Here is a 24924-nt window from a genome sequence, read left to right on the forward strand (position 1 = left end):
TCTGGGCTTAAAGGGTATGAACACTTCTGTCATTTTTTTTAATAGATAGTTTTTTATTCTCTTATAGCTCAGCCTCTAAAGAAAATCTTAACCAAAGGCAATGCCTTTATTATTAAAAGTAAACCAAATTCCTTTGACACTTCTATATATAGCTAGCTTCCTTTGGGTAATAGTAGTAAATGCTTATACTCTTCATGTTGGAAACAACTTGAAAACTCGTCTAGTTGGAGTATCTGTTTGATGAGTGAATTCTTACTATAGCAACACAAACAAGTGACTTCCACTATTTGAACTCTTCATGAAATAGGTTTAGTTTAGTTTAAACACTTTGTAAGGCAGTTTATTTGCCATTTTCCAGATTTGGGAATTGTCCTCATTTGGTGATGGCAGATGAGTTTTGGATGGTCTTTCTCAAATTACTTATATATTTTTTTTTGAGTTGGGAGGGACCTTAGAGATCCAATCCAAACTCCTGGTTGTATAAATGAGGAAACTGAAGCCCACAAAATTTATGAGATTTGTTCAAGGTCATATGGGTAGCCATTAGGAATGCTGTTCAAGAATGTAATAATACTGTCTATGGATGAGAAAATTGAGGCTAGATGATTTGCCCAAAATTATAGACCAGTGAATGGCATGGTGTGGGAAAGTAGAACCCAATGTTCTTTTAGAAAATCGCCCATCAAAGAACAGACAGAGCTGAAAGAGATTTTAGAATCACAGGATCATAGACTGTCAGAGTGGATAGAGACTTTAGGGACCGTCTAATCCCAACTGCTCATTTTATAAGGAAGAAACCGAGGGGGTTCCATAATTATTTCTGGAGTTTCATTAACATAAAATTTCCTAAATTCTGGCTTGCATGTAAATAGCTTTCTGTTAATATTAATTTCAATTATTCCCATGTTATAGGGGAAGAGATAGAGAGAGGTAAAATGAATTGTTCTGTGTCACATGGCTAGTCCCCGGAAGAGCTGGAACATGAGCCCATGTCTCCTGGCTATAAATCTAGTTCTCCTTCCATTATACTAAAGATACCTCCTAACCGGATTCTCAATAGCTGATTTACCATTGGGGTGAACCCTAGTGCTGTTAGGAAGACTCTCAGGGTTTACATCTGGATCAGTGATGTGTTGAGAGAGGCAATAGGAGGAAGCTAAGAAGTACTTCTTTAAAGCCAGAAGTAGCAGGGGGCACAGCAGGCAAACAGAAGGGGAAAATGCTTCTAAAATAAAATAAGGCAAGTAGCAGCAGGAACTTTTGGGAGCCAAGTTTTCTTTGGCAGTGAAAAGATCAGCAGTTAAGGGGGAGTGAGTTTGCTGGTGGCAGCCTTTTTTTTCCTCCAAGCACAATGACAAAGGGAATACTGTCAGCTTAAGCTCATGTAGAAGACAAGGTTTCCTCCTTCTCCCCACCTTCCACCCTCTTCAGTGATGGGCTCAAACTTGGAAGCAAGATTCCAGGATACCAGCTCCGCAGTAGCTGGCCAAACACTGGATAAACCTGCTTCCAAATCCTTTCCTACTGAGAATATGGCAATCTAATAGTGTCAGAGCATTGGCTAATTCTGGTGATCTTGAGAATAGCCCATTTAGTTTCAAGGAAACCTACTGCGTATGAGAAGACCAAAGATGTTACAGGGACATCTAATGTGCTTTTTTCACAGGAGCTGGGAAGTGGCAGTTTTCTGACCAGGATTTCTCAAGGGAGCTAAAGGTTGTAGCACTCTGACCTGAGATGCACTTGGGTTCTCCCAGTGCTTTGATGCTAGGGAGGGGATGGAAACCAGTGGTAGGAGTAAAAGGAATTGAGATCAGGACCAAGAAAGACTTGATCACCCCAATCAAGAGTAAGTGTGTGGGTTTGTGGGAGAGGATGTGACACCTAAATGGTATGGTGGATAGAGCCCTGGGCTTAGAATGGGGAAGACTCATCTTTATGAGTTCAAATCAGATCTTAGACCCTTACTAGCTATGTGACCCTGGGCAAGTCACTTAAACCTGTTTTCTTCAGTTTCCTCATCTGTAAAATGAGCTAGAGAAGGAAATGGCAACCCATCCCAGTATCCTTGCTAAGAAAACACCCAAATGATGTCATGAAGAGTTGGACAAGACTTAAATGAATGAAGAACAGTAATATTGGAGAGGAAGAAAGAGGAGTCTGCTTTTGACTTAAAGTCTCAAATTAGGACCCAAAGCTGGAGATGTTAGTTTACTTATGAAGATATTGAATTATCTGAAGAAATATGGGTTGCGATATCTATTACCAGAAAAACACAATAACTTAGATACTATATTTCAAGAAATCATAATTAAAACTACCCAGATATATTAAAACAAGAAGGAAAAATAGAAATAGAAAGGATCTGCTGGCCATCTCCAGAAAAATACCCCCAAATGAAAACACTCACAAATATCATAGTCATAACCTATAACAGTGATGGGCAAACTTTTGAGTGTGGTGTGTCAAAATTTGCCAAAAAACTAACCATAACTCGGGTGGTGCATCACTTCAAGAAAAAACACCATAATTTCCCCATATTTATAGTTTAAATAACAAAACTGTATAATTGTAATATATAACTATTTAATAAACCAAAATAGGTAAATTAATATAGGTAGAATTGTCATTTATAGTACACAGAGTATCTACACTACACTACAGCAAACGTTTCATCCTCAGCATGTGACCCCATACTTCTCTGTATGTGGCCACATGCGGGCGCATGTCATCGAAAATGACTTTGCGTATTAGTGCCGACACAGGTGTCATAGGTTTGCCATCACCGACCTAGAGCTACCAGGGCAAAGAAAAAATACTGTAAGCAGCCAAAAAAAAAAAAAAGAGTTCAAGTACCAAGGAACCATAATTAGTATCCATCACACAAGACTTATAAGCTATTATTATAGAGAAGAGGATATCTTGGAATAGGATATTCCAAAAGGTAAAACATAAATGCTTACAATCAAGAAAAAAACTTATGACTAGTATAAGGGAAAAAATAGATCTTTGATACTCTAGAGAGCATTCAAGTATTTCTTGTGCAAAGGCCACAGCTGAATAGAAACTGAATTGCAAACTCAAGAAAGAAGTAAGAGAAATTTAGAAAGATAATATATTTAAGTAATTAGGAAGGGCTAAAAAATGAAGTCTACACATTCTAATGGTAGAGAAGAAACAAATGTCCCTCAAAATCCTAGTGAGTTCTCTGGTTCCAGAGGTAGTAAAATAAGAAAGAAAGCCTGGCATGATTTAATTCTTTGTTATATTTTTAAGACAGGAAAGAAAAGGGAGTGGAATAAAGGGATATAACCAAGAAAGAAATGAGGAAGAGGAAATGAGAGAAAAGTGTACAAACATGGAATAAGGAGTAGAAGTAATGGGCATTACATGAACCCCATTTCTATGGTTGAACATAGACAGGATTTATCAAACTAAAGTGGAAAGAAGAGAGAAGAATTTAAGGCGGGAGTAAATTGAGGGCAGCCGGCTGGCACACTGGATAGAGTGCCATGCTTGGAGTCAGAAAGTTCAAATATGGCCTTAGACACTTAATAGCTCTGTGACCTTGGGCAAATTACTTAGCCCTTTTGCCTCAGTTTCCTCATCTGCAAAATGAGCTGGAGAAGGAAACCACTCTTAAGAAAACCTCAAATGGAGTCACAAAGAATCAAACATAACTGAAACAACTGAACAACAAGTAGATTGAGAGGGTTGAATAGGCAAAAGGAAAGCAGACTAAATTCAGAGGATTAACTATAAAAGGAGAATTAAAAAGACAGATAGTTTAAGAACTACTGGCCTAGGTCAGAAGAAAAGGAGAGTAAAATGGAAGCACTGCTAGTTTTTATCATATTCCTTCTCTTTCAGTATCATCATGTCTTTAAAGAAGGATATGGGGTAGGAGAGGGCAAAGAAAGGAAAAAATAAAAGATACTATGGGGGGAAATTCACAGTTAGTAATCATAATCGGATGAACTCATCTATCTAATGGGAAAGGAAAGCAGAATGGTTTAGAAATAGCATGAGCCAGCTCTATGTTATTGTTTGTAGAAACACAATTGAAACATTCACAGAGTTAAAATGAAAGGTATTTTGGGCAAACAAAAATCCATGATAAGAATAATGATCCCAGAGAAGGCATAAAAATAGACATGGTTAAAAGAGCTAACCAAGGAAATTTCATTATGTTTGAAGTTACCATAAACAGTGAAATACTATCAATACTTAATATTTGTGCTGAATGACATATCATGGAAGCAATTGAAGTCAAAGTTGACTGATTTGCAGTAATAGGCAACATTGGATTTCAGTATCCTCCTTTTCAGACCTAGATAAGTGTAAGATGTAGATAAATCCAAGATTTAAAAAAAAAGTTTAGAATCTGAATAGAGTTTTTATTTTAAACATTTTTTTTTAACCCTTGTACTTCGGTGTATTGTCTCATAGGTGGAAAAGTGGTAAGGGTGGGCAATGGGGGTCAAGTGACTTGCCCAGGGTCACACAGCTGGGAAGTGGCTGAGGCCGGGTTTGAACCTAGGACCTCCTGTCTCTAGGCCTGACTCTCATTCCACTGAGCTACCCAGCTGCCCCTCTGAATAGGGTTTTTAAAAAAATTAGAGATTCTAGATCTTTGGTGATTACTAAATGAGAATAGAAAAGAATATGTATATTCCTCAACTGTGAATGGTACCTTATAAAACCTAACCATATACTAGAGCCTAAAAATCTCAAAAAAGCATCCCTTACTGTCCACAATGCAATAAAAATTAGGATCAGTAAAAGACTCTTGACAGAAGGATTCAAACTTAAAATGATATTAAATGAATTTATCTTATTGAATGGATGGGTCAAAAAAAAAAAGATTTTGAAGCATAGGTCACAACAATGAGACAATATGCTAGAATTCTGGGGATGTATGCAAAGCAATGCTGTGGTGAAAATTTCTGTTATTAAAATACTTTCATCAAAGGAAGAAAGCACAATGAATTGAGTATATAAGTGAAGAGAAAGGAAAATCAGAAAAGCAATATTGAAAAACTCCAGCTGCATATCAAAAAAAGAGTGTCAATGAAGCCTTTAGAAAAATGCACAAAAGAGAACAAAAGGAGGCTCAGAGGGAGAGACAGACAAGTGGCACAGCTTTGGAACTAATGTGCTGAATTTATAATATACTTTAAAAAAAGCCCATGCTCTAAATAATAGATTGACAGTTTTGTGTACTCTTCTTTTTTTTTTTTTTTTTTTGCATGTATATGGAAATGTTGGGTTTTTGTCTCCCCCATTAGAATATAAGCTCCTGGGGAGAATTTTTTTTCATTCTTTGTACTTATATTCTGAGTACTTAGTACAGTACTTTGCACATAGTTGGTACATATTCATTTTTCATTCTCCAAGACTTGGTGCAATTCCTTGATATTTTTTTCCATAGAATTTGGAGCTAAGGGATTTGGTTCCTTTTCTCTTTTTAAAGCAGCATGATATTGTAGAAAGAAGATACATTATATTTGGGAATAGAAGATCTGGGTTTGAATCCTGACTCCAATCTCTGATGATACTTGCCCCTGGATAAGTTATATAGCGTTTTATTACTTAATTTTCTAATTTGTAAAATGGGGCAAATAGAATGCTGATTTATTATTATGATTATTGTGTGGCTAACTGAACTGTGATTGAGGATGGAGCAGGGAGCTGTTCTGTCCTGTTCTTATGTGTATTAGAGGATCAAGTTGGGTTGTGACCCAGCATTTATTGTTTAAAAGGAGAACCACATTATAATGAATGCATCTTGATTGCAGACTATGGGAACTAGCACATTGCCAAGAAGTACATTCTTAGCCTTTCTTCCCCAGGACCATGAAAAGTGATACTGAGTCAAGAAGACAAGCTTTGACATGGGGAGTAAACCAGGACCCTCCTATAGAAACTGCAGAAGGGAGACATGCAAACATATTAGCCCAACTTTGTTTAAAAATAAAGTCAGGGAAAGGTGCCAGGGCAGAGTCTCATGCACAGAGAGATAACCTAATTACTGCAACTGGAGTATAATAATAAAACAATTATTGTAATAACTCATTTTTGTTGTTCAGTCATTTTTCAGTCATGTCTAACTATTTGGGACCCCATTTGGAGTTTTCTTGGCAAATATTCTGGAATGGTTTGCCATTTCGTTTCCCAGCTCATTTTTTTAGATGAGGAAACTGAGGCAAACATGGTTAAGTGATTTGCCAGGGTCACATACCTATTAAGTGTCTGAGAGCATATTTGAAGTCAGGAAGATGAGTCTTACACAAAGGACTTGGGTATACTTCGTTAACCTCTTCACTTCTCTGACTTGTGACTCCCATCTATATGATGTAGCAAATTCAGTGGCTAGCATTCCTCAAGAGTAGTCACAAGCTCCCTTTATAAGTATATAATTTTAAAATGTGAATTTGGGGGCAGCTGGGTAGCACAGTGGATTGAGAGCCAGGCCTAGAGATGGGAGGTCCCAGGTTCAAATCTGATCTCAGACACTTCCTAGCTCTGTGACCCTGGGCAAGTCACTTGACCCCCATTGCCTACCCTACTACTCTTCTGCCTTGGAGCCAGTACACAGTATTGACTCCAAGATGGAAGGTAAGGGTTAAAAATAAAATAAAATAAAATAAAATGTGAAATTGTTTTTATAAAGTAATGGAACTAGGTTTTTGCCTGAGTCCTTGGGTAGTAGTGCTATCTCATAGTAAGCAGCCCTTCCCTGAGTCCTCTACAGTTTCAGTAGTACAAAGCTCTGTTCTGAGTAGGGTTGATTGGGGTTTTCTGCCTTGGTGCTCCCCTCCACAGCTACCTCCCCGGTGAGCAGCCCTTACCTATTGTGGCTGGCTCTCTTTCCTGTTTGTGTTCCTGCCCACTGATTTGTGGTAGCTCTCCAAAGCGCCCTGCTGGTGCTGAGGATCTTGCTGCCCAGGTGTTCCTCTGCAGGCCTTGCTTTTTTTGGCTACTCAATCCGTGTTTTCTCAGCTCTCCTCTATGTTCACAGTGTCTGTAGCTGACCTTTAATTCAGCAGTTCACCTCTATCTCTCATTCTCTCTCTTTGTTCATTCTCTGTCTGCCTGTTCGTCTCTCTTTCTCTCATTCTCTCTATCTCTAGTCTATCTCTAATTCTGTCTGTCTCATTCTCTGTCTTCCTCTCCTCTCTCCCCACTCTCCTTTCCTCTTCTCCCCTCCTCTCCCGTCTCTATCCTCCTAAGGATAATATTAGAAAATAAGTATTGTTATATTAGTTTAGAGATAAGATGTAGAGAAGCTGGCTTGAGAAAGAATTGGAGTTTCAGAGCTGAGACAGTGTCAGTTTCAAGTCTAACAGTTTTTCTGTGACAGTTACTCTCTCTAGGTGTGGCAATTGGTCTCTGGCAGTTAGCAGAGTCACTCATAGAGACTCTCTCTCCTGTCTGAGGTAGATGGAAAGGAGGGAAAGACCTGAAGGACATTAGTATTTTCCCTTCCCAACTTGGGAAACACTAGTGAATATCTATTGTTGTTTTTGTAGATTGTTTTAACTCTGAGAAGACCAAATAAAGACCTGGTCTTGAGTCTGCTAAGGCTTAAAGTCCTTGATTCTTGTTGAGACTCAACCAGCTAGCCTTTGTTGAATGTGAAGTTAAGAATTATAAGGATAATAGTGGTAGTTTATTTAGAATTGTGAAAATTTGGGTTAGTCAGGTCAGGAAGGATTAGTGTAGCCTGTAAAAACAGGAGAAGAGGTTCCTTGCAGAACCAGGGAGTTTTATTTGGGTAGAATTAGAATCCCTTAGAGTTAGAAATCCTTTTATCCTTGTATATTTCAATAAATATTTTATTTTTTTATAACACGTCTCTTTAGCATCCTTGCACGTGACCCTGAAGAGTTTGTTTATGAGCTTCACTTCACTTTATCAGTGAAGATACTTTTGATTACATCTATCAAAAGTATCTGAACAGTGTTGAACCTTTATTTGCGTGGTTTTCCCCATTTATAAATACAGTCTCCTTTTTATTTTTACACCTTCCCTCCATCTTTCTCTCTCACTCTGTCCCCTCCCCTTTCTTTCCTTTCCTGGCTCACCTCTCCCCATTCTCTCCCCTCATTCCTATCTTTCTCAGGTAGCTGTGAAGATCAAAAAAGATAGAGCTCACACTCAGTAAATGAAATAAGTATGTAAATCACCTTGTAAATGTAAAACCTTCAGTGATTCTTAATTACCTCTGATAAAACAATTTCTTCAGCTTAAATTCCTCCATAATCTGACAGTAGCTTACTTCAGCCTTAATTCATCAACTCTGTGTTCCAGCCCTGTTTTACTATAGGCTGTTACCTCACCTTGCTACCCCACCTCCCACATCTTCACATTCTTATGTGTTCTTCCCCATCCCTGCAATGTATTCCCTCCTCAAGTTCACTTCTGTTATAAGTTCAAGTTCCAAGTCATCTGGGAATGCTTCCCTGAACAAACCTTCCCACGTCCTTGTTAGTACCTCAAATTACCTTGTGTTATGCTTACTTATATCGTCTACTCCACAAGCTCTTTGAGGGCCTCTGGATTTTTTTTTCAAGTGTCTCTCCATTGTCCAGTACAGAAATATGGAAGTAGAGGTGCTTAATAAAAGTTTGTTGAATTAAATTAGGTGCCTGCATATAAAAGAACTGATAGAGGGATCAAAAAACCAGGGTTTATGTCCTGGCTCCAATCTAGCTGAGGGACCTCTGAACCTTAGATTTGTCGTCTGTAAAATGGGGACAGTAATTCTTATACTCTTTCAGTTTATAAACATTTAAGGAAGGGAACATTTATATCCTTATGTTTTTGTTAATATCCAAATAAATTTGAATTTTAAAAATAAGCTGTTGAAATACTTTTTTTCCCCTGACATTACAAAAATTAATTTTTTCTAAGGGGAAAATCCCCTTTTAGTATCTGAATCCTCTGAAGTTTGAGTTCCTTTTGATTTTGCCAAAATGAGACTTTTTGTTTCCATAGGGAATTTTGTCCAAAGAGCATGTTCTGTTCATGGTCTGTGTTTATTTTTTTGCTTTGCTTTTTGAAGACTACTGAGCTCATTAAGAAAGGGGAGAAAAATACAGACTTCACTGGCATAGTGAAAACAATTCAAGGTTTGTCTTATTTTTAAGACTTGATATATAAAGAAGAGCAATATGATCCTGATTTTGGAAGGGCCCTTAAAGGGTGGATGTCTGCTACATTTCATTATCCTACAAAGTTGTTCTCTCTACAGCTTATTATTAATGTTGTTTATTTATATAGCAATTTTTTGATTACCAAAGCACTTGAGAATCAAAAATATTTCTTCTTTTTCCTTTTTTCTTTGTATCCCCAGGCACATAGTAAACACTTAAATCCTTGTTGATTGATTATTTGGTACTACTTTTGGACAGCTTCAATTGTAAGAAGTTTTTCCTTAAATCAAGCTGAAATCTCTCTGTGTGTCTTTCACTGTCTCTTTCTCTGAACTTTCCTTCCATTATTATTCTTTATTCTGTCTCCAGCCAAATAGAACAAGTCTACAGCAAACAGCTATCAAATATTCCCAAATTCTCCTTCAGGCTAAACATCCCCATTTCTTTCAACCAGACCTCATTTGCCTCTTCACCATTCTGGTTACCCTCTTTTGGATGTTCTTTAATTTAATGATGTCCTTCTTAAATGTGGTGCCTAGATCTGAACACAACACTGATGTAATATTAGCAAAGAAGAGAACAGTGGAATAGTCATCAGTTTATTCTTTATTGCAGTATAAGATTTCATTGGCTTTCTTGGCTGCCGCATTAAACTCTTGACATATTAAACTTTCATACCTTTAAAATCCCCAGATCCTTTCAGTGAACTGCCATTTAACCATAAAATATGACTCCATCATATTTTAGTTGTGAAATTGATTTTTTGAACTCAAGTGTAAAACAGAAGATAGCATGCATTTCTATTAAATTTCATCTTGGTTTCACCCAATATTCTAGCTTGTTACACTCTTTCTGAATCCTGATTGCTATCCATTGTGTTAACTATCCTTAGCTTTGTGTCATCTGCAAACTTAATAAGGGTGCCATCTATTCTTTCATCCACATCTATGATAAAAATGTTAACTACACTGGTCCAAACCCAATTCCCTGAGGCATTCTACTGGAGTCCTCCTTTCAAGGTTCCTTCCAGATGTACCTGAAACTGTTAACATCTACTCTTTGGATCAGACCAGTCACCCAGACTTATTCCATATTATGACTACTCCCATGCACTGTTCCAGCCAAGTTTCCTATTTTCTGTTGCCTGTTCATGATAACTCCATACCTGGAATATGTTCTGTCCTTACCCCTGCTTCTCTCGTTAAATCATTTTCCATTAGGCCCTATTCTTTGTGAACCCATTTGCCGTTTTCTTGGCTAAGATACAGGAGTGGTTTGCCATGTTCTTCTCCAGTTTATTTTATAGATGAGGAAACTGAGGCAAACAGGGTTAAGTGACTTGCCTAGGGTCACACAGCTAGGAAGTATCTGAGCCTCAAAAGATGATCTTCCTGATTTCAGGCCAGGTACTCTATCCACTGTACCACCTTACTGCCCCTTGAGGTAGATTCTTGATAAACATTTCTTGAATTAAATTGAGTTCATATTTTTATTTTTGGTTCATACCTTTGATTTTATTGATCTAGGCAATCTTCCAGGAGAAAATGATCTCCTGTAGGGAAAGGCTACAACTCAGAATCTTGGATTGTTCTACAGGGCACCGACAAGTGAAGTCACTTGCCCTGAGACACAGTATCCAAGGTGGGATTTGAAGTCAGGTCTTCCTGATTCCAACAGTGATTTCTTTATCCACAACGACACTCTGGTCCCTGAATATCCATTTACATATGAGGAAGCTCAAGCACAGAGAGACTGTGTCTTACTGAAAGTCACACAGCTACTAAATGAAAACATCCCAGTCAATACTTAGGTCTTCTAAATACTGACGAGACAGCTAGGATTGGAATCCAGGTCTTTTTACTGTCACATATCAAAGTTACCTTTTAAAAGGAACACTAATCAATGGTTATTAAATAACTTCTATTTATCCTGCAGTGATGGGATGTTTGCTGTCTAATGCAGAAGATTAATATAATTGGGATATTTTTGTGAAATAATTTTTCCTTTAGTCCCTCACAAAGAATAGTATAATTCCGAAGTTAGGCTCAAACAATTTCTCCTCCTGGCTATGTAATTGGGTTGGGTTCTCCTTTTGTTTAGCTCTTAAAAGGATAAAAGGACTAAGGGCAGAGTTGGCAAGCCATGGAATATTCCCCTGATCTGTTTGAAAGATTAAGGAAATCAGAAAGCTCTACTGCCAGGTTGGTCTGGCTTAGCTACATAGCCTGGAAGAAAGGGCTTGTCTATGTCATTTTCTTGTGATGAAGTAAGGAGGTCTCTAAGTCTAAAAGATGAGGTCTCTTAAGTCCACCTCCTCAGTGGCTGTATACCACTCAGAGGAGTGTTGGGATATCCAGGGAAGAAACTGAGTAATAAGCTCATAAGGAGTTTATAAAGGAGGAGTTTGGTCACTTGGGTGCCTGTTTAGATTGTGGACAAGTTTAGGATGTCTCAAGTGATCAGTTAATAAATTATTTTATAACCAAGAAATAGTGCCTCTCAAGAATTTCAGTTGTTACACTAACAAAACAAGGCATCAATTTTTGGACAGCTTGAAATGTTTATTTAGTTAACAACTTGCAGTTCTTCTTGTTTTCTAGTTCCACCCCCTAGTATCTAGTAGTTCGATTATAGGAACTCTGGATTTGAATTAAAAAGACTTAAATTTGGGTCCTGACTCTGCCACCTATTGTTGGAGTGACCTTGGGCAAGTCATTTCAGATATATAGATTCTATGAATCTTATACCTGATTTTATGAATGACTTTGCCATCATTGCGACTATAACTTTTCCTCTTTAGCAGATGCAGCTTCAGCCACAAACCATTACTTGCTGTGTTTCCTCTGTTTTTACTTCTTGCCCAGTCTCTGAACAAGTAAATCATTATCTTCATTCTTTACTTAAGATAGCTTTAAAGCATTTTATTTTTTAAAAATTATTTTAAAATAATCACCACTTTCGGGGGGCAGCTGGGTAGTTCAGTGGAGTGAGAGTCAGGCCTAGAGACAGGAGGTCCTAGGTTCAAACCCGGCCTCAGCCACTTCCCAGCTGTGTGACCCTGGGCAAGTCACTTGACCCCCATTGCCCACCCTTACCACTCTTCCATCTATGAGACAATACACCGAAGTACAAGGGTTAAAAAAAAAAATCACCACTTTCTGTCTTAGTAAAAGGACAAGGACTAGGCCAATGGGATTGATTGACTTTCCCAGGGTTAGACATTTATGAAGTACCTGAGGCTGGTACTTTATCCACTATGCCACCAAGCTCCCCTTAAAGCCCATTTTAAACCAAGCTGTGTACATTGGGCTCCAAACACTGAATGCAGTGGTGTGAGATACTAGAAACTAACTTCTTTTCCAGAAAAAAAATGGACTCACTCTGTGTGTGTATATATCCAATGTGTATGTGTTTTGACTGTGAGCTATATATAGGTCTGTTGTACATTCATTCTATTTTAGTTTATAAAGCTAAAATTCTTGGATGGCAGCGGCTGTATGTTAACCTGGTCTCCTACAGCATCTGTTATAGTGCTTAATAAATATCTTTAAATAATATTCAGTATTGTTAATTTAATAGCATCTTAAATTCTTATTAATGACTTTAATGATGCCATAGAGGGCATGCTTATCAAGTCTGTGGATAATATTAAGCTGGAATAACAAAATTGGGATCCAGAAAGATCTCAATGGTCTGGAATGCTCTACTGAATCTGATGAGATGAAACTTAATAGCAATAAATTTCCTGCTCTTGGGCTTAAAGAAACCAGCCAGGCAAGTACAGGATGGAAAGGTGGAGGGCAGGGGTCGGAGGCTGGTGCATGTGAAGATAGCCAGGCAGCTTTAGAGGCCTACTTGGTATACTGAGGGATTCTCTGGCCTGGTCACGCAAAACTTAAAATATCAGAAAAGACAAAGGTTGGTGAAGGGACTGGAAACCATGTGAACAATAAACTGAAGGAAATGGCGGCATTTAATCTGAGAAAGGGAAATTTGGGGCTAGGATGGAAAGGTAAGAGATGAGGGGGAATATATTGCCTTCATATAATAAAAGTTTGACATTGGAAAAAGAGGGATTAGACTTGTTTTACTTCTCAGAGGGCAGAAGAGCTGAGAAACAATATGGTAGGAGTTTCAGAGATGTAGATTTCTCCTTCATGTGGGGGAAGAGAGGGAAAGGACAGGAACAAGCATTTATTAGGTACCTATACTATGGACTGTGGACTATGCTAAGCAGTTTACAAATATTATCTCACTTGATTTTCAAAGAAGTCCTGGGACAAAAGCTATTATTATCCCCATTTTATATTTGAAGAAACTAAGATAGAAGTTAAGTAACTTAACATTTGAAGGCTTCCACAGCTACTAAGTGTCTGATATCAGATTTGAGCCCAGGTCTTCTTGTTTCCACTCAGTATTCTATCCACTGTGCTACCTAGAGGAAAAAATTGTTCTAATAACCAAAGGTGTTCAAAAATAGAATGGATCACGTCAGAAGATAATGACCTCCTCCTTTGTGGTAGAGTGGATCGAGTATTGGATTTGGAATCACAGGGCATGGGTTCAAATTCCAGCCCTGTCACTTAGTCCTTGTCCTTAGGCAGGTCACAGTCTCTCTGAGACTCAGTTCCTAATTTATATAGCTAGAGGATTGGATCAGAAGACTTTTGTGGTTCTTGTAGTTCTGAATCTATGATCTATCACTGGAGTTCTAGCAGTAGCATATGACCCATAATTCAAGAATAACTCTTAATTTCTAATAATACATTACAAGAGAGAAGTCTTAAAAAAATAAGGTCATTTGTTTCAAGGGAGTCAACATGGCTAAATGGAAAACTGCTGTACTGGGAGTTAGGAGAGTCCTGGGTTTGAATCCCATCCCTTACACTTACCTGTTTGTTGGAACTTCAGGCAAGTCATTTATCTCTAAACTCTAGTTTCTTCATCCATAACACAGAAACACCAAAACTCTCACTATGTGGCCCACCAAGTTTTTGTTGGGGGGGAAAAGTGTCTAAACATTAAGAATATGTAAACATTTATGGCAGCTAAGTAGCACAGTGCATAGAGTGCCAGGTCTGGAGTGGGGAAGACCTGTGATCTCAGACTTTCTAGCTATTGGACCCTGGGTAAGGCATTTAACTCCTAATGACTGCCCCTTGCTTTTCTGTCTCAAAATTGATACTAAGACAGGAGGTAAGAATTAAAAAAAAAAAAAGAATACGTAAGTTTTGATATCAGAACTTCCTGTCTATCTTTTGCCCTAAAGGTATGGGATGCCATAGACACAAGTCGCTGTTTGAACACCTATTCTTCTCACAACGGTGCGGTCCGTGCTGTGCAGTGGTCCTCCTGTGGAAGACACATCCTCAGCGGTGGCTTTGATTCTGAGCTTCATGTGACAGATGTTGAAACAGGTACAGTTTTATGGATCATGATTAAACCATTGGATTTCATTTTAGCCCTGACTGCCCCAGAACTGGGGGCATGACCTGGGCTTTCTGCGCTATCATTCTCTCTGTAATTCACTCAATGTCCTGACTTTAAAAATTTTCTTTGTGAGAAATGCCATTCTCGTTTCAGGACTGCCATAAAATCAGCCCCATGACAGGCTTCCCAACAAACCCTAGAGGATGGATATTATAAGCTTAGTCTCTGCCAAGCCTTTCCATTTTGTGTTACTACAGGGCCTGATAAAGGGATGGATTTTTAATAAACCTTTGACACTTCATTTCTCCTAAAATGGTTTTAACTTTATTATAGCATCATTTGTTGAGAATCCGTTTAGCATTTCTGTAACTTTACATTTTTGAAAGGCAATAAAGAATAATTCTGGCCCATGAGGAAACCTCTCCAAACATGTTGAGCTTTAATGCTCCAAATTGAAAAGGCATTCTGGTGAGATGGATTCGTGTCTGGACAAATCCTTAGGGGCCATTGGTTGAGAAAGGAGCTGCCCAATTTAGCAATACTGGGATTCTAGCCAAAAGAAATGGAAGGAGGACAGCTTGTAGGGAGTGGGTAAATAGATTGGATTCTTATGGCCCATCTTTAATGGCGAATAGGATCATAGAATTTAGAGCTGGAAGGGATGTCAGAGATGTTATCCATTCCAACTGCCTCATTTTACAGAAGAGGAAACTGAGGGCCATAGTTGTAAATAGTAGGGCTGAGATTTATTCCTACAACCTTTTGTTCTGAGTTCAGTGGTTTTCCTCCAATAAGGATGTCAGATTTGGAACAGATCTTAAAGGCTGTAGAACCCAAACCCTTCTTTTTACAGATAAGAGTCAAAAAGGTTAGGTAACTTGCCCAAGGATTTGAACCTAGGCAGCGCAACTTTCAGGGTAATGTGCCTTCCCTTAAATTATACTGCTTTACATTCTCTTATAGTATAACTTACAGTGTAGTTTCCTCTTAATGGAAGGAAATGTTAATTATAAAATTTTGAGTATATTTGATTCTGATTGGTTTGGGGGAATCATTTTTTTTTTAAATTTATTTAACCCTTGCTGTCTGTCTTAGTATCAATTTTTAGACAGAAGGGCAGCAAGGGCTAGGCAATTGGTGTTAAATGATTTGCCCAGGGAGTCACAGCTAAGAAGTATCTGAGGGCATACTGGAAACCAGGTCTGCTCAACTGCAGTCTTCCACTCTGCTACATAGCTGCCCCAAGGAGGAATTATCTTTCCCATTTTGCCTTCTGGCTTCCCATTTCCTGTTAGTGGTAGCATCAAGGGATTTCTTTGATTCTTTCCTCTTTTTCACTTTTTATCTCCAGTTTATAATCCTGTAGATCCATAGGGTCCTAGACCTGACCCTGGAAGGGACATCATAGGCCTTCAAACTGATCCTCCCTCTCCCCCACTTTGTTTTATAGGTTACGAAAGTGAAGCTTCAACATGCAATAAATGGCAAAAGCCAGGATTTTAACCCAATATCTCCAACTCCAAATTCATTGCTCTTTCTGCTGTATCAGGCTGTCTCCTAATTCTGTTTGTTCTACCTTTCCCTCAGCTCTTACCCTTTTCCCCACTGCTCTACCTACTCCTATTGCCACCATCCTCAGAGAGCACTACATTAGCACAGTCCTGGACTATCACTGCTGAACAATGCTTTTGGCCTCCTCTTTTCATACTTGTCAAAGTAACCTTCATTATGTTTTAATTTTCTTCATCTGATCCTATCTGCTGCCCTACTCAAAATTCTTTAATGGTTTCCTATGATCCAATAAAACTGAAACTCTTCTGCCTGACATTTAAGGTCCTCTCCCTGTCCACCTTTATCTTACAGTGCTCAAGAAGATCCAAGAACAAAGACAGAGCCATAAAAACAAGATAGTCAATCCATCAGAAGCATTTATTGAACACCTTCTATGTGCCAGGAACTGTGCTAGACATAAAGCCCCTGCTACTTATTTGGGAAAGGGTTGTATCCCCAGCCCTTGCACAATGGCTGGCACATAGAATGTGCTAATTAAGAACTTATCAATTGATTATTTTCCCTTATGAAGGTTGCATTCTATTGATCCAGGGAGTCTCTCTATGACAATTAATCCAATTTGAATGAATCTTAGAGAATGTGGAAAGGAGTACTGTTAATCAAAAGCAAGAAATTTTGAAAGAGATGTAAAATGTAGGGAATGGATGAATCATAAAATTTGACAGTAGGATCACCTTGGTAATCATCTTGTCTAACCCAAACCCTAAAGGAATCTCCATGACAACACAGCTGATAAAATAGTTGTCCAGTTTCTGCTTGATGACTTCTAAGGAGAGGGAGCCCACTACCTTCTGAGGCAGCCCCTTCTACTTTCAGACAGCTCAGATTGTTAGGAAATTTTCTTGAAGTTAAACCTAAATTTCCTCTTTACAACTTCCATATGTTGCTCCTTGTTCTGCTCTTTGAGATCAACAAGAACAAATTGAATCCTTCTTCCTCATTTTGGCCCTCCACATACTTGAAGAAGATCTCATTCTATAATTCCACTCCCATCTTTTATTCTCCAGACCAAACACCCCAAGTTCATATAATTGATATCAATATGACATGGACCTTTACTATTGGTACTTTTCTGGACACACTCCAGTTAATTAGTGTCTTTCAGTTCTGGCAGCTAGAGCTGAACCTAATATTCTACATGAGGGCTGACCGAGGGACTATCACCTCCTTTATTCCTTGTAGCTTCTCTTAATACAAACTAATATGGTATTAGCTTGTTCAGTTGCCACATCATATTGCTGACCTGTATTGAGCTTTTAGTCCACAAATCTTTTCCAGATCTTTTCTCAGAAAAACTGCTATCTAACTATGCCTCCTCCACTGTGTACTCATGAAACCAATTTTTTGCACCCAAGTGTAAGACATTTATCCCTATTGAATTTCATATTATTAGATTCAGCCGAGAGCTCTAGCCTATCAAGATTCTTTTGGATTCTGATTCTGTCATCCATTATGTTAGTCCTCCTTCCTAGCTCAGAGTCATCTACAAACCTAATGAGAATTTTTAAAAATGGGCAGATAATATGGTGAGAGTGAAGGACAATGAAAGAAGAGACCATGGGCTCCATTGGCATTCTCTCAATTTCAAGAGGAATTGAGAAATTGAGGCAAGTTCCCAGGATACTGGGTGGATCCTCTCTGGTACTCATAAGGAGGATATGGATGAGTTCTGCTCTGGGTCTTTGTAGAGAACAGAGATCACAGAGCTGTTTGAGTATTTGAAGGTTTTTTTGTTTACCTAATTCCAAAGTATACAGGTAAGTGTTGTACTAGTTAGAATGGTGGACCTGGAACCAGGAAGACCTGAGTTCAAATTTGGCCCCAGAAACTTACCAGCTGTATAGTCTTGGACAAGCCATTTAACCTCTGCTTCAGCTTCTTCATTAATAAAATGAGAATAAAAATAACATCTGCCTTCTGGGGTGGTTATAAGCATGAAATGAGGTAATATTTGTAAATGTTAACATGCCATTAAAAGTTAGTGATAATGATGTCTAGAGTGCGCTACTTGTATTTTTCCCCTATTCATAGAATCAGAAGATCAGAGAATTTATAACTGCACGATCATCCAACCGATACCTTTATTTATTAATGAGGAAGTTGTTGATTTCCTGTGTATCCTTTAAAGCTCAAATCAAGCTTGTCCTTGAATCCAAAAAGTGTAAACAGAAATACAGACCAGGAAACCTAGAACCAATTCATGTGTTAAAGGTGTAGAGGCTTTAATGGATTGTAGGCTTAAGAAATGAGAGTAGAGGGGCAGGCAGATGGCTCAGTGGATAGAAAGCCAGATTTAGAGATGGGAGGTCCTGGGTTCAAGTCTGGCCTCAGACACTTCTTAGCTGTGTGATCTTGGGTAAATCTAGCCCTTACTGCTTTTCTGCCTTGAAACTAATTTTTAGTATCATTTCTAAGACAGAAGGTAAGGGTTAAAAAGAAAAAAAAAGAAAGAAAAGAAATGGTGGCAGGCCAATGTAGCCACAGGATGAGCTTCTGCTCTCCTCAGGCCACATTTATGAAATGACTGTGTCCCAGATCAGAGGAGTAGTGATTGTCCCCTTGGCTCGGTGAGGGCAGAGATTGCATTTTATTAATCTTCATTTCTCCTTTGTTGAGCAGGGCCATAGGTGCTTAATAAAGGTTTATTAAATTGATTGAATCAAGAAAGGAAAAATTTGGAGTCATATGGGAGTTTGCACTCTTGACTGTCCCTTTTTATGATGGCAAATTACTCTGAATTCGAGTGTTTCCCCCTCATTCCTCACTTCTTTCATTTCTCTTCCCTGTCCTACAAGAAGTAGAGAAGGGGGTGGCCAGAGGGGGCGAAGAGAAAGAGAACATTTCCTTTCCTCCTCCCACCCTCCTCACTTGCCTAAATACATGCAATGATAAATGGGAGCACAAAGGGTAATGTAGGGACTGTCCCCTGAACAGTTCTTATCAGCAGTTCCCCTTCCAATAGGAATTCCCTATTCTTCAAACAAACTATTTACAAAGTGTTTTTCCTCAGAAACAGCTCTGTGAGGTAGGCTAAACAAGTATTAAGATACTGAGGCTTAGGAAGGTTAAGTTACACATCTGGCAAGTGATAAGAGCCGGGATGGGAACCTAGGCCTTCTGGCTTCAGTTACTAGCTCTTTCATACATCTTTTTGCATTGTTCTTGGTGGTATCAGGTGTGGTGGTCTCTGGGAAGCTTAGTTCACTGGATCATTTGTGGCCTATACAATGCAGTGTGGAGTCAGAGGACCAGATTCTGGTCCCACTAATGCTGCTGGATCTGCCACTAACTTGCCCTGTGATCTTAGCTTCCTCATCTGTCATTTGTGGAGGATAATATTACTTGCATGACCTACGTCATTGTTAAAGAAATGTGAGCTCTTATAGACCAAAGAAGTGTACTTGAGGCAACTGCATCATCAACTTTGGTATCTTCTCCCATTCCCCTCCCAAGCTTTGATTTGTTTATATTCTACTCTCTTATTTTTGGGTCTGCTTTTCTCCTTTGCTCTGGAGGCTGTCTTTCTTTCTCTCCCCACCACCTTCCCCACCCCAACAAGATTTGCTTCCTTGCTCCCTCACACCCACAGGCTAATAGGAACGCACAGAAAACATAATGTAATGGACTTTGTTTCCCAGCGATATCCAGGGGGCTATCCACACAGTGTCTGTCATCATTAATGAGGATTTGGCAGTGAGGGCATTTATTCTGAGGTTCTAAATCAATACAGTTAAAAATCTGTAGATTATAAATGTCAATATAAGCATCCAAAACATGCTGTGCTCACCTCATAAAGCCATATTTTATCTGCTTAATTTATAGCACTGAGTGGTTGTTTGACTTAGAGAGCTCCCATGAATCAGCACTTAAATAAAAGTCTCTCACAGATTAATTATTTTTAGTGCGCTTGTCTTCTCCCTCTGTAATCTTACCAGTTCAGTATCATCCAGTGCTATCTCAAGGGGATACTGGTCTGCTCCAAGGACCTCAAAATGTTCTTTGTTTTCTCAGTCAATTTCTCTGCATTCTTGATTAAATGGTTTGCTAAAGTTGCCAGATATCATTTCTTATTGGTTCCTCCTTTTATTTGCTATAAATTGCCCCCATCCAGCTACTTGTCTCTACTTTAACAAAGGCAAGGGAGTGATTTTGTTGCTGAACAAAGGAATGGAAACCAGCCACATCCCACAGGGTCTCTATGGGGTATCACTATTATTTTGCAGTTGATGCTGATAAGATTTGGAAATGGTCATGTGTTCGACCTTTCTGGAATAGCCACAGTGTGGCGATTCCTGGCAAGAAAGCGTTGGTCTAGTGGAAATAATCAGAAAACATGGGCTTTACTCTTGTTTTTTTTGAATTCTAGTTGTTCACCGGTCTTCACCTCTACAATTAGTTTACCCAGCTGCTACAGGGAGAAAAAAAATACTTTTATGACTGAGTTCACATGAGGAAATATCTTTGTAAACTGTGAATAAAAGAAAGCTCTTCTCTCCCTTCTTTTCTTTTTTCCTCATCTCTGTTCTTTCTTCTTTTTTCCTTTTTTCTTTTATCTCCTTTTTCCTCTTCTTCTCTACTCTTTCCCCTTCTTTACCTTCCTGTTTCTTTTCTTTCTTTTACTCTTTTAACTCCCCATTCATGCCTGCTTTACTTCCTTTTCTCTTCTTTCCTCTCTCCAACTCCTTTTTCTATTTCTCTTCTTTTCTTCCCTGTTTTCTTCTCCCTCCTTCTTCTTTCTCATTTATGTTCTTCTTTCCTTTTTTCTGCTCTTCTTTTTTTACAATGTTACCTAATGATTTACAATTTATTTTCTTTTTCTGTGCTTAATTCTTCTTAAAATCTTTTAAAAACAACATTTTTAGGTCACTTTTATTTTCCATTAGATCGTGAGCTCTAAGAGTAAGGACCACCTTTTCCCTTTCTTTGTAAGTCCAGTGCTTAGTACAGTGCCTGGCATATGGTATATACTGCAAAAATGCTTATTGGTTGTCTGCCTAATATATCTCACCTCCATCCCTAATCTAGAGAGTCATCTCTTGTAACAAACTATGTTAAAATAAAAAAGGATAAAAAAGAGCTGAGCAAAACCAGTCAATACATCAACAGAATCTGGAAGTTCTCTGGAATTATATGGAATGATTTATACCTATTGTCCCTTGACTCTGTGAAGAAAGTACATTTTTCTCTCTCATCTTTGGGTATTCTTATTACACAGATTTCAGTAGTTTTTTTGTTTGTTCTTTCCATTTACATTGTTGTAGTTATTGTATATATTATTTTCCTGGGTTCTTCCTTTTTTTGTATTGTATTGTCTATCCATACTTCTCTGAATTCTTCACATTCATAGTTTCTTATTGTACAATAATATTGCACTATGCCCATGCAATATAGTTTATTTAGCCATTTCTTTTTTTTCCTTTGCTCAATAGAAAATGCTGCTTTGAATATTTTGAAGTATATGGGGGCCATTAAAAATTATTTTTTTATTTCCTTGGGCTACATGCCTAGCAGTGGGATCTCAGCTTCAAAGGTTATAGATACATAAGTAATTTTCCTAACATAGTTCTAAATTACTTCCATGATGGTTGGATCCATTTATAGTTTTACCAATAGCATATTAATGTACTCTTCTTTCCATAACTCTTTCAGCATTGATCATTCCTATCTTTTCTCATCATTGCCAATTTACTAGGTTTGAGGTATTAATCAAAACAGCCTCAGAAATCAAAGCAACCAAGTCATATAAAATAATGTTCTAAGTCACTCTTGATTAGAGAAATACAGATTAAAACAATGCTGAGGAATCACCTTACACCTATCAGATTGACTAATATAGCAGTAAAGGAAAGTAGTAAATGTTGGAAGGAATGTGGCAAAATTGGGACATTAATGCATTGTTGGTGGAGTTGTGAACTGATCCAACCATTCTGGAGGACAATTTGGAACTATGCTCAAAGGCTATACAACTGTGCATACCCTTTGATCCAGTAACTGCTGGGTCTGTATCCCAAAGAGGTAATAAAAAAGGGGAAAGAACCTACTTGTACAAAAATATATAGCAGTTTTTTTTTTTGTAGTGGCAAAGATTTGGAAATTATGAGGCTGTTCATCAATTGGGGAATGGCTGAACCAATTGTGGTATATGTTGCTGATGGAATACTATTGTGCTATAAGAAATGATAAGCAAGATGATTTCAGAAAAAAGCTGGCAAGATCTGCAGGAACTAATGCAGAGCAAAATAAGCAGAACTGGGAGAACATTGTACACATTAATGGCAGTATGGTACAATAATTATTTGTGAAAACTTGGCTACTCTCAGCAATGATCTGGGACAATCCTGAAAGACTCATGATGGGGAATGCTATCCACCTCTAGAAAAAGAACTGTCAGAGTTGTCCTTCACATGAGTGTATTTATGGTTTTATTTTGGGGTTTTGTTTATGTATGAATTTGCTCTTACAACGACCAATATGGAAGTGTGTTTTGTATGACAATAAAAATAAGAATCTCAGAGTTGTTTGAATTTTCATTTCTTTTATTATTAGAAATTTGGAACCTACTGTGGTTGCTAATAGTTTTTGTAGTTCCTTCTTTTGAGAACTTTTTCCCTTTATCCATTGAGGAATGACTCTTGATTTTATGTATTTCTGTTTGTTCCCTCTATATTTTTTATACCAAATCTGTATCAGAGATATTTAATGCAAAGATGAAAATTTCCCTTCTTTTCTTAGTGAAAAATTTAAATTTATTTTAATTAAATTTATCAATTTTGTCTTTTGTGGTCCACTCTTTCTTTTGATCAAATAGTTGTCCAGATGTATTTATTTTTAGCATATATATGGTAAAGATGTTGGTTTAGATATAATTTCTGCTAAACTACTTTCCAGTTTTCTTAGTAGTGCTTCTCAAAAAGAGATTTCTTCTCTGAATAATTTATGTTCTCAGATTTATTGAACATTAAGTTATTGAGTTCAATTGTTTCTGAATCTTCCTTATCTAGTCTGTTGGGTTGCTGTATGTTGACTTAACCAGTGTCAGAAAGTATTGAAAGTTACTGTTTCATAGTATAATTTGAGATCTTGAAGTATTAATCTTTTTCATTCTTATGTAGCAGGAGTAATAGGGTGATTGATTTGGTGGGTTCTCCTATTCCTTCTTTCATATATTTAGCTTAAAGGATATGGACCCTTGGAGTTTGCATGCCCAGTTCCATGAGAGGTGGTCAGAGGTCTCCACCATGTAATTTCACCACATAGATCATGGAACCAACAACTCAGTAGGGATTCTCTTGGGCTTCCTTATGGTTATTGATTGTTTCCCATGATAGTCTATATTTTTTGTTTCTTCAAGTGAATTTATTATTTTGTCTAGTTTTTTAAAGCATCCCTTGGTATTGGTATATCAACATAGAGCTAAATCTATGAATTAATTTTGGTAATACCATCTTATATTGTCACAGCCCAACCTTGACCAGTTTATATCCTTGCAATTATTTTCATCATTCTTTATTTCTTTAAAGAGTATTGTTAATTGTATTAATCTGAGTCTTAAGGGTGCCTCCATATATTAACTCTCAGATATTCTATACAATATATTGTTATTTTCAACAAGATTTCCTTTCCCATTAATACTTTATTATAGTTATATTGAACTGCTATTAGTTTTTGTGGGGTTATTTTGTATCTTGTTGCTTTACTGAAGCAATTATTTATTCAATTTCTTTGCTGATTCTCAGGAGTTTTCTAAATCACGTCAGCAAATAAGAACAATTTTTGTTTTATACCTTTGACTTAATGCTATTTGCTAGCATCCTAGAACTATGCCAAATAGCAGTAAGGAAAGGGGGCATCTTGTTTTTCTCTTATTTATTGGGGAGATTTTTAATGCTGCCTCATTGCAAATAATGTTAACTTTTGGTTTTTGATATTTTAAAAATTATATTAAAAATGGTGATTCTATGCATATGCTTTGTTAGTTTAGTATAGTTTTGACCATAAATAAGTGTTGCAATTTGCCAGAGAACTTTTCTGCATCTGTTGCTATAATATTGTAGTTTTTGGTTGTTTTTGTTTTTAATATGATTATGTCCATGAAAGACAACATAGAGTAAATGAATTGAGAACTGGCCACAAAGTTAGGAAGGCAGGTTTAAGTCCCATCTCTGATAATATACTGTATACTCCCCATGATAGCTGTGTGTGACCATGGCCAATTACTTCATCTCTCAGTCCTGTAGGCAATGTTCTAAAATAATAAATTGCAGAGAAGATGTCAATCTGCATTAATAGAGAGAATTTCCTCACCCAGAAGTTCCCTATAGCAGTGGAATCTCAGGTCTAATTTCAATCTCTAATTATCATGATTTCCTCTAAAATACTTAATTATCCTTGTATTCCAGATGTAACTGGATCATAGAGAATAATTTTTTGGGATATATTAGAGCAGTTTTAATACAGTGGAAGGGATGGAAACCAGACTTTAAAGGACTGGAGAAACAGTGGTGAAGAAGTCAAGGCACAGAGTGAAGAACCTCCAGAAATTTGGTAGTGTAGGGAAAGGAAGGAGAGACCTGACATAGCTGCTCAGTGGGCTGGATAATTTTTCTAAACCATTTCTTGCATTAGCATTTCATAGAAGCAGACATTTATTAGGCACCTGTCATGTGAAAGGTTTTATGCTAGGTATCAGAGGATACAAAAATAATTTGAAAGTGCCATGTAAACTGTAAAGTGCTTGTGCAATGATGAATTTTTGTTTTGTTTT

At 37.7% G+C, this 24924-nt stretch overlaps 1 protein-coding gene across 1 annotated transcript in view; it reads left to right on the forward strand.

Moving 5' to 3' along the window:
* WDR25 (WD repeat domain 25) overlaps positions 1-24924 on the forward strand; it is a 258117-nt gene that overhangs the window by 151386 nt on the left and 81807 nt on the right. The window contains exon 3 of the mRNA XM_044664601.1: positions 14428-14575. Within this exon, the coding sequence (XP_044520536.1) occupies positions 14428-14575 (148 nt within the window). The remainder of the gene's footprint in view (positions 1-14427; positions 14576-24924) is intronic.

The sequence above is a fragment of the Gracilinanus agilis genome, chromosome 2, assembly GCF_016433145.1.
Source record: "Gracilinanus agilis isolate LMUSP501 chromosome 2, AgileGrace, whole genome shotgun sequence".
NCBI classification, from domain to species: Eukaryota; Metazoa; Chordata; class Mammalia; order Didelphimorphia; family Didelphidae; genus Gracilinanus; species Gracilinanus agilis.